General features: G+C 44.0%; 2 protein-coding genes across 8 annotated transcripts; both read right to left on the minus strand.

Moving 5' to 3' along the window:
- Positions 1-60: 60 nt before the first annotated feature.
- On the minus strand, positions 61-9,697 carry si:ch211-13c6.2 (uncharacterized). Of its 3 annotated transcripts, none has more exons than XM_030347899.1 (13): positions 9,397-9,697; positions 9,145-9,213; positions 7,224-7,248; positions 4,631-4,717; positions 4,352-4,500; positions 4,124-4,243; positions 3,979-4,018; positions 2,786-3,767; positions 2,561-2,678; positions 2,400-2,477; positions 2,198-2,299; positions 1,151-1,451; positions 61-855 (listed from the first exon to the last, which is right to left on the minus strand). In XM_030347899.1, the coding sequence occupies exons 1-13, from the start codon at positions 9,454-9,456 to the stop codon at positions 209-211; spliced, it is 2,778 nt and encodes a 925-aa protein (XP_030203759.1). In that variant the 5' UTR covers positions 9,457-9,697; the 3' UTR covers positions 61-208. The 3 variants fall into 3 exon arrangements, with proteins under 3 accessions (XP_030203759.1, XP_030203758.1, XP_030203760.1); XM_030347898.1 differs by having other exon boundaries at positions 1,151-1,454; XM_030347900.1 differs by lacking the exon at positions 7,224-7,248 and having other exon boundaries at positions 1,151-1,454; positions 9,397-9,668.
- Positions 9,698-9,750: 53 nt separating this feature from the next.
- LOC115536181 (regulation of nuclear pre-mRNA domain-containing protein 1A) lies at positions 9,751-17,255 on the minus strand. 5 transcript variants are annotated; one of them, XM_030347906.1, is made up of 7 exons: positions 16,728-17,203; positions 14,967-15,096; positions 14,652-14,758; positions 14,464-14,567; positions 13,594-13,720; positions 12,574-12,749; positions 9,751-10,958 (listed from the first exon to the last, which is right to left on the minus strand). In XM_030347906.1, the coding sequence occupies exons 1-7, from the start codon at positions 16,876-16,878 to the stop codon at positions 10,875-10,877; spliced, it is 879 nt and encodes a 292-aa protein (XP_030203766.1). In that variant the 5' UTR covers positions 16,879-17,203; the 3' UTR covers positions 9,751-10,874. The 5 variants fall into 5 exon arrangements, with proteins under 5 accessions (XP_030203766.1, XP_030203763.1, XP_030203765.1 ...); XM_030347903.1 differs by having other exon boundaries at positions 14,464-14,758; positions 16,728-17,242; XM_030347905.1 differs by lacking the exon at positions 9,751-10,958 and adding an exon at positions 11,905-12,137 and having other exon boundaries at positions 14,464-14,758; positions 16,728-17,247.
- Positions 17,256-17,735: the final 480 nt, after the last annotated feature.

Genomic DNA, 17,735 nt, shown 5'->3' on the forward strand with positions numbered 1-17,735 from the left:
AACCTTTTTTTTTACCTACAACTCACATTTTCAACAATAAAAACGACCCTTGAGGCACAGAAGTGTTATATTGTTTCACAACACGGATGGAACAATATGTTTATTTCCTTCAAATATTTAAAGTAAAATTCAAAATTAGGTAATCAATGCAAATAAAGCATAAATTCATAACACCTATCAATTTAGCAATAGGGTAATAACTCAATTGTCAGAAAAATGTAATTATTTTCTGGCAACAAGTTCTAGGAGGGTTGAGGTGATTTTGTCCAGACTTGAGTGCTGCTGGCTCCTGGGCCTCCGGTATCCTTGCTCCCGGTGGGAAGATGGGGATGCCAAGCGACTGCCCAGGAACTCGGGAGAGGCTGATGGGTGTTCGCAGCGGTCTCCGCGTTCCTGGAAGCGGCCCCCCTGCTCCTGGAAGCGGCCCCCCTGCTCCTGGAAGCGCCCCCCCCCGCTCCTGGAAGCGCCCCCCCCGCTCCTGGAAGCACTCCCCCCGCTCCTGGAAGCGGCCCCCCTGCTCCTGGAAGCACTCCCCCCGCTCCTGGAAGCCATCCCCCCGGTCCTGGAAGCCATCCCCCCGGTCCTGGAAGCCATCCCCCCGGTCCTGGAAGCGATCCACTTGGTCCTGGAAGCGATTCCCTTGGTCCTGGAAGTGATCCCCTTGGTCCTGGAAGCGATTCCCTTGGTCCTGGAAGTGATCCCCTTGGTCCTGGAAGCGGTCCCCCTGGTCCTGGAAGCGGTCCCCCCGGTCCTGGAAGCGGTCCCCTTGGTCCTGGAAGCGGTCCCGGGGACGGGCCGGCCCCTCTGGCTGAGGGCTGTCTGGGGCTCTGTGCTGCCCGACAACTCCGAAAACCTCTGGACGAGGGAAATAAGCAGAAAGGCTTAACATGGCTGGAAATATGATAGGATGGTGGTGCAGCCGCCTGGTACCTCATGGGTTTAGCTCGACATCTAAATGCACACGTGAGAAGTGAACAACGTTGAATGGAGGGGTATAACGTCAGCTAAAGAATTTAAGATAAAATAAAAAATATTAAAATCCCCTTCAAATGTATTTAATATAACTGTCAGGCACCAGCACGTATCATCAAATCCGAAGGAGGTGGCACCGGTGATAGATACGGATTACACATATTGATCGATGGCGTACCCTCGTATCGCTGTCTACTTGAAACGGTAGCGTCCGAGTGGACAGGAAGCGGGCGTTCCTGGAACCTCTCGTCAGACGGGCCTCCTTGCTCTTGCTCCTGCTCCTCCTCCTTCCAACCCCTGGGATCCTGGGATGACCGTGGGTGGGTTTCCATCGCCCTCGGGTGGGTCTCCATGGGCCTCCGCTGCATCCCCTCCCTGAAGGCCTCCCTCCCAGGCTCCGGCCGGGGGGGCGAGGGAGCCCGCGGCGCCTCGCTCCTGTGGTTGTAGTCTCTGGAGATGGGCGCGGAGTCCGGTCGGTTCTGCTACAGCGAGGCATGAACGTAGAGTGGGATCACATTAACTCTATTGACTGAGTGAGGAAATCAAATGTTTTGCACGAGTTGCACGAGTGCGTTCATTCGTTCGATTTATGAATTGCACTTGGCAGAGCACTTCATTGCGATTGTGTAAACAAACCCCCTCGCTCCTTTCTCCCTTCCTACCAAAGTGTCGCTCTCCATAACAAGCTAATGACCATGGCACTACAGAGGACATTAGTGAAAAGGAAAGTAATTAGTGAGCTTATCTGCTTAATAGCAGTCCCAAAAAAAAAGTTACAGTTGGCTAACCTGTAGTTGAGCTATAAATCTCTACCATGAAGAGAATGGGTAACACCTCAACTACTGAAGTTTAACATTTCATGGTTTTAACATGGAGGATACCCCCCCCAAATTTCCCTTGAGGGATTAATAAATGGTTATCCTACTGCCTCAAGAAACATGAAGGTTGGGCTACTCGGAGACCCGGAATTCCCCTGCAGATGTGCATGGTGAGCAAGCGCATCTCTGTAATGGTCATGTTAAGGACTAGCGTCAGGGTGTGTGTCCCGGGCTTTCGCTCAAAGTAAGCCGGGATAGACTCCAGCTCACCACAATCCCTGACCAGGAACATAATGTGTACTATATGTAGATTAAAATAATTGATAGATACTGCAATGGACCTTTTATAAAGGCCATGAAGATCCACTACTAAGGCATGGTGATCTGGATAGGAATAAAACACATACCAAAGTCTTCTCTGACTTTTTGGCTTGGAATTCCTTCAGGAGATTACAAAGTCGGCTCTTGAGGAAGTCCGCCTCTTCCCCATTTTCAATTTCAATGTTTTTCTAGAGAGAAACCAAAGAAATACATGCAAAAAGTGAAATGTTATTTCCATCCAAACAAGCGGTGCCTGTTGGAAATTTAAATGCATAGTTAAATGCTTACCAATAAATCAAACACTTTCCCGCCATCTTTTGCATTTTCAACCTCTCTTTCTGGGTAGCTCTCATTTTGATACAGGCTCTAAAAACACAAAAACAATTGTTGCGTGAAAGAGAAGTATGCAATTGAATACATGTAAAAGTTATCATAAGAAGTATTGATACCTGTGATTGGGTGTATGGGTCGGGCCTTTGGGATCCATGGGCTTCATGCCTTTCCCTGCTCCCCTGCCTTGATGGACCAGGTTCCTCAAACGTTATATATCTATCAGAGTCCATTAACCTGGGAACAGAAATTAACCATCATGCATGCATTACAATGTGTAGTCCTTGGATTTGCCTTAATTTAGCATTGAGTGTTTAATCTAAATCAATAAATTGATTAATCACATTCGCTTTGACCCTTCCATCTCCTCTTGAGTAGCATCAGAGAAGCGGCTCTTTCTCCTCCTGGCCTCCTGGCTGCTGGCATTCCCTTGAAGAAAGCGTCTGAAGGTCTCTGGGATCTCAGACATCCCTCGGCCCCCCTCTGGCAGCATCTGGTATGGGTCGGAGCCCTTGTTACGCAGGGCTCCGACCATTTCAAACAAATAATCTCTCTCCAGCAGCTGGTCGGCGTTCCTCCTGGGCTCCGGGTCGCCGTGACGGTCCTGATCCGGGTAGCCCTGTGCCCTGTGGCCATGTCCATCTTGGTAGGACTCTTCAGGAGCGGGAGTCTCTCGTCTCATCTCATCATTGAAGTAGCTGCTCTCGTGGGGGCCAGGGGCCTCTGGAGGATAACGGGGTCCTTGTGGGGTTCCGCCTGGACGGTGTCGCTCGGCACCTCCCGGCGGGTAGGCGTACGTCCTAGCGCCGGCGCCGCCCGGATGCCTGTCTTGCAGGTCGGGTGAGGGATAGGTCATCCTGTCAGTGGCGGCAGCGTCGTTTGCACGGGCCCTTTCGCGCCGGAGTTCCTCAGTGTAGAACTGCTTGAGGGGGTCGCTTTCTGGATGTGGTCTTCTGTACGGAGACGCTTCTCTGTGGGGCATCTCTTCCGCAAAGCCATGCATGGGACGACCCTCTGCGTGTGGGATTGGATGATCTCTGTACCCAGCGCCCATAGGATCCCGGTGATAGTCAGAGTCCATAAACTCTTGTCTGTCGTGGTCGTTTTCAGAATATCCTTCCTGTTCAGGACTACGGCGAGGCTTGCGTCTGTGCTGAAGCCCTCTGCCCTCTTCCTCTGGGCCGAGGTAACGGTCCTCGGGGTGAAAAGGCGGTGGCTGTTCCTGGTGTTGGGGGTAATGCCCCGGCTGACCCTCTGGTCCTGGGTAACGCGGGACGAGGTGCCCTGCATTCTGGGGAGCTTTTTTGTGTCTTTGCTTCTGAGGACCTGGACATTGGAACGGAAGTAGAATTGAAGAAACAAAGAAGCTCAATTATCTCAATTTACTACCATATGAAAAGCTTGGGTGAAATGTCGGTTAGAATATTTTTTTGCTTATTGATGACATTTAAAGCATCAGATGGTTATTGAACCATTGGCTTACAAATATAACCTTTTCATCCATACAACAATCCTGGTTAAACAACGAGGAACATACCTCTGGTGATGTTGGATTTGCCCTCATTTCTTCTCAATGGCTGAAACAGATATCAGTAAAAACTTAAAATCTCACAGAGTAAGCATTGATTGCACTGATTCATTTTCTACCCATCAGGGATGTTGGGTAAATGTATTTCGCTCACCCTCGGTGTCCCTCGACCGTCCTGCCGCTCTACGACCTCCGACTTGGCTCGTATGACCTTTGCTGGTTGGTTAAAACTGGTTGAAGGATCCCAGGTCACCAGGTCTTTCCGTTGTGTCATCTGTCATACGAAAAGCTTTTTTAAAGGAAGGAACTTTTTTTTTTTTTTTTTTTAACCTTCAGTGGTGAAAACAAAGTGAGAAAACATGGTCATTGTCAGTTTGCTTACCAGATATTTCTGTCTGTGTTTGCGCCCAATGATGTGGTTGATCATGTTGGGTAGGTTAGCCTCTAGGCTACAAAGCCGACAGTTGTACCTCGGGCCGGGTTGAGGATCATTGGCATCCGAACCGATCACCTCCTCCAGATGACTTAAACCTTAGAAAGCAGGTAATTCGAAACCAAAATAAAAGTCACTTACGTCCTTTTAGACAAAAGTAATAATTGTTTGTTCACATTTTATCCCCTTGGAAGGAATATAAGAGAATAAGTTATTTAATTTATTCACCAATGATGGGTTCATCCAGGTTCAAGTATTGTAAATACTGCATGATGTCTTCAAAGTCCGGAACAATGTGATTCCTAACGGCAAAACCTGATTAAGCAGAAAGGCGGCAGTTAGATAGACAAACTACACCCAATATCGATATGTTACGCAAGTGATTCGTTTTGTTTAGTGCTTCAGATAATTCATATTTGTCATTAGTAGCTAGGTTAATGTACAAAACTCAATCTAATAAGAGTTGACAGTAGCAAGGAATTTTAAACTTTAGCTTCTGTAATATATATGACTCCTAGAAAAGGTCAAGTAAGATATTTTGGAGTGGCATTCCATTTAGAAAATCACCAAAGTTCTACCTCTTTTCTTCCAATCGTTGAATGATGAATGAATGGACCTGAAAACACTGGCCTTACGGCTGCATCCATGTTTTGTTAATTGTTATTGTCAAGTAAAAATCCATGAACCAATTTGAGTACACAAAAAACACCATTGTTTATCTTGTTTATCAAAAAACAAAGCGCCCTTTAAATATGGAAAAGTCTTTTATCAACGTCTTGCCCAAGAGACGTCAGTGGTTTCAGAGCCAACATCCATAAACCTGCATTCCTTCAGGTGTTGCAAAATCCAGAATTCTTGAAAAGCATTTGACTCATCTCCTCCTCCTATAATTGAAACATAATCAATTTACCCCAATTTCTGATTGGTATGTGGGCAAGCCCCTCTGCATCAATGCACAAAAAGGCTGACAAGATCCCCAGTTTGATGATCCAGAATACAATTTGGTCTGACTGGGTTCAGCAACCACCGGAGTCCTCAAATGCTGATCCAACCAACTACCACCAAGAGAGACATGAAGGTACTCATCTTCAGACCAAGTGCCATTTTCTGTTAACCAATTTGGGTTTCATAATACGCATAGCTTTGATTTTGAAGTAGCACATAAAAAAAGTGCTTTATGCAAAAGCACAAAAAGGTTCAGGTGCCAAGAATAATGACTTGGCTGAACAGCGTCTTCAGCCACTTATTAAAATGTCTCCACGGACCCAGCTTTAGAGATCTCCTCAGGAAAGAAGCTGCCCGGCCTGGCAGCAGTCCTCCCTCCCAGAAAGCTTTGTTCCCAACAATGAGAACATCCTGTGTGGAGCCGGTGCTAAGCAGTTCAGTGTCTGAGGAACATATTTTGGGAGGCATGGGTTTCAGTGGTGAGACAGTCAGTTAGGTAAAGAAAACAAGAGGAATAGACAAACTTGAGGGTTGCCCGCAGGACCGTTCTGAACCAGTGGTCCATTCATATAATTGTTCCTGATGATTGAGCCAAGGCATGATCCCTCAAGCTTTGAGCATGAGCAGGATTCTTCCAGCGCAAGGAAAGGAGCCGCGTACAATTGGGACCGATTTCTGAGGGTCTGGGCTAATCAAAACCTCTGGACTTTATAGCCTATCAAGTTTTGTGTGTCATGTGGTCACAAAGGGAATGATCCGTCTGATGATACGTATACATTACATATGATTCAGACATCTAATGATTTAGTTGAAGAACCGCAAAACTTCCTGCTAGGATAGTGATGTATCCTTGGTCCCCAAGATCATTTGGTGGCCGAATAACATCATTGTCTAACCGCTAGAGCAATGCGACGGTTAGAACAGCGAGTAAAACATATGGAGATATAGGCAAGGAGTACGAGTGTGCTCGGTCCAAATGCCAAGGACTGAGAAATGCCGTCTGCCAAGGACCCAGTGGAGGTGGATAAGGGTGGGGTGGGGGGTTCCACGCAGCTAGAGCAGGATGCGGCCTGATGGCCGAGTTTTGAACAGTATATTCTTTCCAGAGCGATCCATGGATGTCCTGACTCATTGTTCAGAGATCTTCATAGACAACAACTTAGGTTAACATGACTTGGGAATTGACAACGCGACAACATTGCTGCATGTCAACGGACACCGCGTAAATCCCTCTAAGTTTGAAATTGCAAAGATCTTTCCGCTTCTCTCTGACAAACTGAGATCTTGTTCTCATGCTGTGGCAGCTGCTCAGAAGATAGCGTAAATCACCACAGAAGTGGAGGGTTTGAAATGCATAAACTGCATACCATTAAAAAAATGAAATGGGACCAGTTAGTCCAGTTACCTCTCCAGAAGGTCACTTTGTTGAGGGTGAACTTTGTTGAGGGTGAAACGTTACCAACTACCATTGAAGAATCCAATGCATTTCACTTACCTTTGCAGTAATATCTCCCCTTTTCACATACATTTTCAAAATGTCTGACTTGCGCACATTACTAGAGCCGTGTCATATAACCTAGAGTTTAGTTCAGTTTTTTTTATAGTTCTCATTTATTATTGTGAACTGTGGTTTTTGTGCAAAGTCAGTAAGATCCGACCAAAATAAATAAATAAATAAACCTAATTCTGTGATAGGGTTGGCCAATAAAGTTCTATCCTCTTCAGATACTTTTAACTAATACATACAATTCACTTAAAGGATATATTGCACAGTGGTACTATTAAGCACCGTGTTTTACCGTTAACCTGCACAGATAATCTCATCCTAGGCTAAAATGGAGCCGGTATGTACAGGCAGAGGTTAAGAACTACTTACCGTTCGCGGCCAAAGCTTCCTCCTTCTGCCATGGGAAGAGGGAGAGCAATAGAAACAAGTCAATCAATGCACGCTTAACTCACCCCGTCTAGAACAGAGAAAGGGTTATATCACGGTAACAAACATATTTACCAAAGCTCTAGGTGTGGTGAAGTCAATCCATATATAAACACATCATGAATGACTTGGCGTTTAGGTCAAGTCGTCAAGCTTTCAGTATCAGGGAACAACCTTATGGGAATATTATTTTTCTGGTTCAATCCTCAGAACAGGTGATTGATTCAATGTGCATGGTAAATGAATGAATTAATTAAAAAATATATAGATAATCGCACAAAGTTGGATAGACAGATTGTGATACGTTGTGTAGAACACAGAGCATGTTCACTCTCGGAAATCCACTGCATTTCCCTCAGTAGTGGACGTAGTCCATGCAACTTTTTTGCAGTAGTAGCTCTTTCTCCCCATGTATCAGCGGCTGGTAGGTACAGTAATGAGTCCATCTTGACAATCACACTTTGATGATGCAGAGGGAGGCAAGCTTTCAAGTTGGATGTATCTATGCTCCTGCCCTCAACTTTGGTCCCATGCTTCTCAGAAGAGAAGCAGCACACAAGTTTCCAAAGGGTGTTTCCCTGCAGGGAAGCTGAGCAGGCTCATTGTAGCAGGGTGAAGGGGTCAGTGATCTGGGATGACCCCATAGAAGACCCCTGGCTTCTATGCATTGCAAGGGGCCGATCAAGGTCTTTTGGAAGTCTGTGGAGGACACCCCCTGGGCATCTCTCTTTGATGGTCCGTCAGCCATTTCCCACTTAGAATGGACCCCAGAGCAGACAGAGAATGCAATGGACAGGTTAGGTCTCCAGGCTGTCATGGGATTGAAAGGTGTTCCCCCAAAAGGGGGCCTTGGGGGGTAAAAGTACTGGAATGTCCTTATTGCCAATGCAAACCCAATAGGACCATCAGAAGTTTCAGAAGAGGGATAGATGGAACATTGATCAACTGTTGTAAGTGTGTGTTTAAAAAACTGTTTGCACTCATTATTACACCAGAAAGAGGCAAACATTTATTTAACACCTACAATTCAAAAAAATACGAAGAAGAAAACTATATATATTACAGGGTGTCATCTACATATTCGTATCATCAGCTGGTGGCCAACTTATGATCAAAAAAGTTGGAAGAGTGGGGAAAATACTTGAGGAACATCCATGTTTGCTTTCCATTTTTGTCTTGTCTCAACACACTTCTTTATCTGACTCGGCCAAGAAATCAGTATGAATCACTGATAAGGCAATGAGATCCAAAGGAAAAGAGATGCACACAAACACTATGGGAAGTGCAACACAAAAAGATGGATACAACTCAGTCTAACTGACCAAATATATTACACAAAGGATGAGGAAAGACTGTAGGAGAAGGATACATTTGACCAGCAATAGTATTTTGAACAAAATGATCCAACAAAGAAAATACATTGTTGGACTGCCTTCATTTCGGTTTATCACAAAATAAGAGTATGGCCACAGCAATTATGAATATCATAGCATTGGTGGAAAAAGCTTTAGTCAACCTCAACATATCCACCGTCTTGATGACCGATTGCTACAAGCATGCCTAAAGCAGAGACTACTGCACGGTCAAATGTTGGTTGACAGATCCCAGTGTCCAGCAGAAGGCTGTATTGAGCGAGAATTGGCATTGCGAGAAAGTGTGTAAAACGGGACGAAGTTTGCGGCCATCGGTCTGTTGGTGATTTGTTAGTTCTGTAAAGGCACACTGGTTAACGATTGATTACTGTAATTATTTGAAGAACACAATTTGAATAATGATCATAACATGCGTCGTCTATATGTCGAATTGTTGTAACCAGTTAGCAACATCCAATATAGTAAGTGGCAATTCAATGAATAATGTTTACCTTCATATGTCCTATGGTCGTAAGGTGTATCTTATACAACGTCTCACTCCGTATGGATTTGACGCACGACTGTAAGACAAATAACAATATCAGTAACATGCAACATGGGCTATTATGCCCTCCCCATCCTCCATCAAAGTTGATGTACAACATGTTACCGGTTTGACAGCAATTGGCGCTAAATAAAGTTGATATTCTGTATGTAATTTAGATATTTATCCATTCATGTTAAACCGGTGTCAAATATCTTACCACACAATCAATGAAGTCGATTGGGACCTCAATCTCGTAGGGAGTCTCGAGACCCTCCATCAGGCTGTCTGAAGCTAACGTTAGCCCCGCTGGTTAAATAGTTCGCTTAAAGGACTACCACACCCAAATCCCTAATACACGGTCAACAATTTGGAAATGAAATAGACTAATAATGAGGTACATGTAAAGCCCACTCGAGTCGAAAGTGACTGTTCAGAATAACAATGTGCTAACAGTGCTAGGTCTAATCCATCTAACCACTAGCTACTTCCTGTGCAGCTCAGAACGCCAACTGTCACGAAAACATCATGGCTGCCGCCCTAGAGGACCGGTAAATAATACACTTATACTGTACATTGGTATAGTGTTCTTATTTATTTGGTTCTAAAAAGCATTTGCTTCGTATGTACAAATCAAAATGGGTGCCATAAGCCTGGATTTGTCTGAGGAAAACATACATGCATGCAGGCATGTATGTATGAGGCAACTGGGTATCATTCAGTCAGAAAGTTATGTAAAGCAGAGCAGTAATGATACAGAAAAACAAGAACACAAAGGCTGTCTTCCTTAATTATTTCACCACAGTGGAGGTTATAGCAACTACAGTTACTGGCTTTCAACCTAGGAAGATCGGAAGAGCCTCATTTCCTCATAATAAACTCCCACAGCATGCATGTCAAGATGGGACACAAATCATACAAACTAACAAGTAAATCAAGTTAGGATTTACAAGCAACTTTGAATAATATTTACAATGCAAACACACTCCTCCCAGTTTTTTGTGTAAAATATAATCCAAGACATTTATTTCCTTCCAGAGCACTTCATTCAAGTTAAACGCATCAATCTTTTAAAGGCCTTTTTCATGTTGTATAAAACCAGACTTCCCGACCCCTATGCCTAACCACATCACTCGTAATCAACCATTAACAACTTATGAATGCAACATATGATCGCAATTGGAAAAATACTGAAACTCGTGAATTAACGCATACACACACAACATTGGGCAAGTCATAGAATGGAACAATAAATACAAAAATATCTTAACGCCATCATTTTGAGCATCTCAAGGAAGCCACCGTCACTTGGGACCAGACAAGGTTAAACTCAATCAGAATCCTACACAAGGTCTTAAAGGTAGGAGGCAAACCTCTGAAGTATTAACAGTTACTTATGTATTACTTAAAGGGGGAAAAAACAGCTGGGAAGTGGAAGGAAACCCTCTGACTTGATGTATAGGCCTTTCTCTCATTGTGACTTGGAAAGAAGAGACCAGGTATGGTATGGCAGGTTTTGAACTATCCACACTGCTTGACAGATATCCCTGACCAGAAGAGGGGAGGACAGGGGGAATGTGGAGAATATTAAACATTGATAACAGGGAGGTGATTCGATCAGGGAGTGTGACATGGATAGGTCGAAATACACGGGGGGGGGGGGGGGGGGGGTTGAGGACAGCAGTTTGTGGTGGACTTTCAGCGAGTTCCTGGGAGGTTGCTAAGACGAGACCGTAGCTCCTTCCGGACCTGGGTTACCCGTGCCAACTTGCGTTTGTATTCCTGAAAAGTGGAGAATGAAAAACTCTGCATTAGCTTTCAAAAAGTGTCATCGGTGAATGTTGACATACATTTTTGGTTTCTAGTCATTTCTAATGTTGGGTGCCAAATGGAAGTGCACCAGCATGAACACAGAGTAACAATAAAGTGTTTTGAACAATTATTACAAGGGGCCATATATGAATGCTTATTTTATGTAAGTAGGTTTTACGAAGCATTTTACCAACCAAGATTGTGCCAAATTGAATTGCAGATTCAACCAGTTTTTTCTGATCCATCAACAAATGTGAGGTTATCAGAAAATACTATATTTTGGTTTCCTATTTGCAAAATAATTGGAGGATTTGAGCTATTGGTATATTACTAGACGGAAGTCAACAGCACATCTTAAACCTCAGACTGAATATATTACGTAATAAATGTACTGATTGGCCGATTTTACACTTGCAAAGGTAGTTTCTTTATACTCGTGTGCCCTTGTCTCTTTTAGATCCACTTTTATTTCAAGTGCAAGTCCAGTTTTATAGTGCTGTGTTGCTGTGTGATAGAGATTAGTCACACATGACAACCAAATAATACACATTAAATGATATGTAGTGCAGGCACAATAAACGTCTTCAGTCGACGGGCTCAGAAAGATTCAGCTGAATTATGAACTTGTGTTGTAAATATAATAAGTTATTCAGTGTCATCAAATCCTGCAGAGCTTTAGACTATTATGAACCATTGGTGTTATTTAGAATATAAGATATGCATGTTCCAGGATCCAAAGACTCTTATCAATCCCCTTTAAGGATCCAACTTTTTCCTTCTATTACAGGTTCCTTGCCAAGCGGCAAATTAATTAATCATAAAAAGGGAAAGTAACTGCATGTAGGGATGTTTACCATGCGCTTATACCATATGCATCAGCAATGCCAAAGCAAAATAACAGCACTCACAAAAATGGTTTTATTTTTTTTATCTCCCGTTTTTATTATTATTCTGGTGAATACATGGAATTAGGTATTAACTGAAGAAACAGTGTCAGGTTGGTGCGCTCCTCTTTCTGTGGACGAAGGGCTCGACAGGTTAAAACACTCAGAAGACGGTCAGCGGGAGAGCAGAAGACATGCGTCCTTAAAGCTTAGGTAGAAACCCTGCAGTTTGCGCATTTGCCTCTACTTACCAAGTGGGATGGATCTGAAAACAAGGAGTTACATTACAGAGAATGGCTCAGTAGTGAGGCGATACCCAAACTGGTTTGAACGGAGGGAGCACCCACCTTCAATCCCCTCCGCCATAAATCTCAGGTTACATTGCTTAGCCACCTAATCCTATCCCCTTCGCAGTCCGCTCACACAGCTATAAAGCACTATTGACCGACACGTGCACTATCTGACTACAGTCGATACAATATAAATAAAAGGGTAGTCAGACTAGATGAAATCAGATGAAATGGGGATAAGAAAGGCAAAGACAGACACACACACACACACACACACACACACACACACACACACACACACACACACACACACACACACACACACACACACACACACACACACACACACACACACACACACACACACACACACACACACACACAGTGTGGGGCAGGGATGAGTTTACGCACTTCTAGTTTCTGCTCGTTCTGAGCCAGGCCGTCCTTCTGGCTGTGCAGGAAGAGCGTGAGCGTGCGCATCAGCTGCCTCCGGTCATCCACCTCGGCAGCCAGGCGGCCGCTGTAGTCAGCCAGCAGCATGCAGGCCTCCTCCACCAGCCCAGAAAGCCGGTCCCCCGACTCCTTGTCTGTAACGCATTACACAGAGGAGCAGCAAACGGCTTTGGTAACTACATTTAAAAAAAAAGGGGATGATCCCATTAGTGAACCCCTTTCCCAGGTTAGTGGCCATTGCTGTTTGTTTGGCAGCCTGCTCTGTCTAAAAGTATAACAGGGTCCCTGTTTGATCACTAGGTGTTACTCCCTTCAAAACCCACTATTTCAAACCACACATGGCAGTTTCCACCCAGACATGTGATAGATAGATAGATCATCCTAGCCAGTGGACTCTAACACCAATCAGGCATACACCTTGTGGTAAAGTAGTGGTCATACTTTCAGAGATAGGGAAAAGGTTGGGTCACCTCCTGTGTGGGTTCCTATGCTACGGCAGGTAGTTTAGTGTAACATTGGAGAAGGGAGGAGATCCCAATCGTTTTTCCAAGCACCAGATTCCAAGATGAATCAATTAATGACTTAACTAACACAACAATCACCAAGATGCTGCTACAACTCTCCCTGGCCCCTGCCAAGAAATGTACTTCTTTTCCATATTCAGGTGAATAAACTAATGTATGCTTAAGCCTGTGATCCAAGGTGAAATATGCAAATAACACAAATGCATACGATGCAAATCGACTTGACAGGAGAACACTGAACTAGCAACACATTAAAAGAAACCTTGAAAAAGAAAAAAATTGAACCTTTAATTTAAACCCAAATTAAAAGATAAGCAAAGGGGTACTTCTTCATATAAAATGCCCCTGATGCTGTAAGACAAATAGTCTACAAAGTGTCCAAACCGGCGACGAGGTATTCAGCACAGCACATCATCATCATCATCATCATCATCATCATCATCAGGTGTCCTACCCGTGATCCTGTGGAGCAGGGAGGCGTCCTGCACCTCGGCCGGCAGCGACGAGATGCGTTTCCGCAGGGCCGAGTCTCCAGAGGCGGCGTTCTCCAGCTCCTGCAGCGCCCGGATCAACTCCGCCGTCTGAGACCGTGTAGAGACACGTCTTTTTACTCAACACAACAACGCTTTGTTTGTGCTGTGTGGCCTAATGTACGAGTAAGTAGGACTTGTTTTACGGGGCATTTTATCAACCAAGATCGTGCCAAAATGAATTGCAGATCCAACCTGTTTTGTCTGATCTATCAACAGATGCAAGGTTGTCAGAAAATACTATATTTTGGTTTCCTATTTGCAAAATAATTGAGCAGAAAGGAAGAGGATGTTATCTATTGGTATATGACTAGGGGCGGAAGTCAACAGCACATCTTAAACCTCAGACTGAATATATATATATTACATAATAAACGTATTGATTGCCCAATTTTACACTTGCATAAGTCGTTTCTTTATACTCGTGTGTGCCCTTGTCCCTTTTGGAACCACTTTTATTTCAAGTGCAAGTCCACTTTTATACTGCTGCGTTGCTGTGTGATAGAGATTAGTCGTCCGTGACAACCAAAAAATACACATTAAATGATATGTAGTGCAGGCACGATAAACGTCTTCTGTGGACGGGCTCAGAAACGTTAATCTGAATGAGGAACTATTGAGTGTCTTCGATCATGTAGAGCAGAGTACTTTGTTCTAGAATGTACATTTAATTTTGTGTATTATTTATGTCTTTGTAGTGACGCCAACCAAGCGTTTACTCGGGGGATACCACACTCGCTGTTCATAAATAAGTACTGTCTGATAACCGAAGAAAGTGTGGAGTCGCAAGGCACCTGTGGGGGCTCTTCTGTAGGAGAGCTCTGGGAAGCAAAGTTGTTGTCCTCCTCGTCCATCTGGATCTTTTCATAGGACCTCTTCTTTGCCTTTTTCTCTCCGTCTGCAAGACCAGTCAAAGAGAGAAAATGTGTTTGCATGAATAAGAAAGTATCATACACAATTAAGAGTGAGTGAGTGTCCTTACATAGGACTTGCGAGAGCTGGTCCAGGAGACTATTCTCATACACAGCCCTCTCCTGCCAGATAGACAGCACCCGGCCAAGCTGCTTCTTAAAGCTCTCCTCTCCTTCCCTGCACAGAGAGGGAAACCCAGCATCACCATCAGGTACAATGGAGTCCGAGTAGGACACGGTAGGCGTTCCAGGACGACCATAGGACATAACAAACATGCCATATTTTCCTGCCGTGCAGCAAACCAAGATGCATCCTGTGTATATGTTGAAAAGGAAGACTCAAGACCCCGTCATGCAACCAGGGTGTGTGTGCCGGTTCAGCCCACCTGGACACATGTTTGAAGGCGTCCACGATGATGGGTGCAAAGTCCTGGGTGAACTCTGGTCCTTTCCTCTTGCTGTTCTGGATGACATCATTGGCCAGGTAGACAAAGGTCAGCTTGCGTGACACCTGAGCTGTACACGCGCACAAACACACACACACACACACACACACCCCGGCTAATGAGTGATTTAAATTGGCCAAGCAGTTCATTTCTGGAGAGCATTTGCTACAAAAGATGCACTTGTGTCATGACACTGCAGAAACATTTACCAATCCTTAAGAAGAATCCACCCACTGCACATGGTTCGTTCAACCTTGCTCACTGTGATAAAAGGCTTTTGTTCATTTGGTTTGTGTTTTGACGTGGGCACGGTTTGATAATATAGGCAAGGTTTGTGAAACAGTGGTAACCCTGGTTTTACAAATATTCCAAACATTCTCAAAGCAACCAGACCAGACCAACCAGAACACCCCCAACTGAAACACCCAAATATAGGGGCCTATGGCCTGTAAAGCCCTTTGAGATTGTATCTGTGATTAAAAGCTATACAAATAGAAGAATGTTGATGCATGCATGATTGGCTAATATATATAAAAAATATTTCTCCCAATATCTATAGTAATTATAAGGATTCTTAAAGATCAGGGTTGCCCTTAGGAAATTTGAAGCAGTGATGCTGAAAGAAACTGTTGATGCAGGCGAGCACGTTGTTGTCGTTGTCGATGCGTGCAGGCAGAGATTTTAACGGTTAACCCGAGCCCCAAAAACGTAGAAGCCAACAATCTCAGGGACCAATTACAAACATCCCAAGAGAATAGATGTGAGAAAGTCTATTGATAACAAAATGAGTCTCTTGAATGTTACTAGTTGGTAATATTTAACAATGTGTTCATTCTATGATACCTGATTCGTTTGTTTGAGGAGTAATTTTAATTTATACAATTACTAAGATGTGATATTCTCTTTAAATCATATAGTGGGAGGTTTTGTGTCCATATTTTAACTTTAGAAATGAGCGGATGGTGATGAAGCAGTACTTGATTGGTAATGTGATGTATGTGTGTGTGGGGGGGGAGAGAGATATAGCAGATACGTTCGCATACTTGTATTTATGAGCTGCAAAGAAGGCTGATTCATGTATTCGCTATAACCTACCTTTATATCGGACGTGCCGTTTGTATCTAGATTACCACGTAAATCGGAAAAATGGGAAACCCAAACGCCGAAATATTACTACTAATTCAAGTAAGAATTGGGAATTAAGGTAAGAGCGTCAGATTTGACAACACCAAACAATACCATTTTAATAGTGAAGTAAAGGAAAACACATCTTATCGCACAGATCGGAATATAACCGAACATCTACTACTCCAAACCCTAAGCAGGGAAACGTTAGGGACCGACTTAAATGCAAACAACACCTTAATAAACTGGAGCTGACATGAATATATCACTGTAAACAATAGGCTTGTATTTGCCTTTTCAATCTTCAACCCGCTGACCAAACACGATTAAGACTAACTACAGTAGAGCTAATCTTTTTGCACGCATGCAAATATTAGATGTTAAGGAAATCAACGCTCGGTAACCAAAACATTTAAAAACACACATCAGACCACAGACCCACTAGCACAATGCTACCTAGCCAAGTGAGCTAACTTGTGAAAGTACACCAGAGCACCAGGGGGACAGTCCGAAGGGGTTGTTGTTGCTCATAAGAGTAGGCACATGCACCAAAACAAACAGTAACGTTCACTGTACCTTTTTTAAGTTCGTTGAGCCAGACGGTGACAATAGTTTGGGAGTGTTTTCTGTGGTGTATGAGCCACAGTGACAGGGTCTGCACACTTTGCTGAGAGTTGCTAAGCTCCGATAGTTTCTTCTCTAGAGCAGCCTCGGAAAAAGCTGACATTTCGACGAAAAATGACCAGGTTATCGGAGGCTGGTGGAGCAACAGCGTTTATGCGTCTCTTAGGTGTACAAACTCGATTAGTTATTGTTTCTTTCTGCCTCCTTTTGCTGCACTGCGAGCTTTATGTCAGCTAGCAAATACCTAGCAGCTCAAGCACTGTCTGCACGGTGTAATCGTGTTAGCATCCCTGCTGCCTTGCCTCGCACACTGGGTGAAGTGAGGATCCTGGATCATGGCGTTATCCCGGGAGGCCTCAACGCCATTTCCGGTACTTTACTTCCTATGAACTGTGTACGCCAGTTAACAGTCCCCGGGGCAAAAATAATAGGAACTTGATCCGAATAAGGAATAGTGTAATCATTTTTTAAGTTTTTAAGACATTTTTGACAAAGCTATAACCGAAACGTTATGGAAACGAATATCCTTCTATAATAAGTCCCTCCCTCTCCCCACTTAACCAAACCCATTTAATCGAAAGGCCCGCCCTCTCTCTCGCCAATCAAGCTCATTTGGAGGATGTCATTTGTGTCTACCCGTCAGAGAAAGCCTGTGAACGAGGTTTACTTGCACAGCAGAAACAATGCGGAAGAGGAGTGCTTAAGCTTTTTTACTGTCGACAACGCAACAATGGGTTTCATTTTGCAGGGTGTATGCATCTCATCTCCGACCGAATAAGTCTTTAACCTCGATCATAGACCCATCTAAAGGGCTCTTTATGTTTCCATGTTCACGCAACGCATTTATTTGGCTCTAGGTGGATGTCAGAAGAGGCAGATTTTCAAAACGGCTTGTGACGGCTAATCACAATCACATCTGGTGGTATAAAATATATAGAACTGAACTGAACTGCTGCCGAT

The sequence above is a fragment of the Gadus morhua genome, chromosome 22, assembly GCF_902167405.1.
Source record: "Gadus morhua chromosome 22, gadMor3.0, whole genome shotgun sequence".
NCBI classification, from domain to species: Eukaryota; Metazoa; Chordata; class Actinopteri; order Gadiformes; family Gadidae; genus Gadus; species Gadus morhua.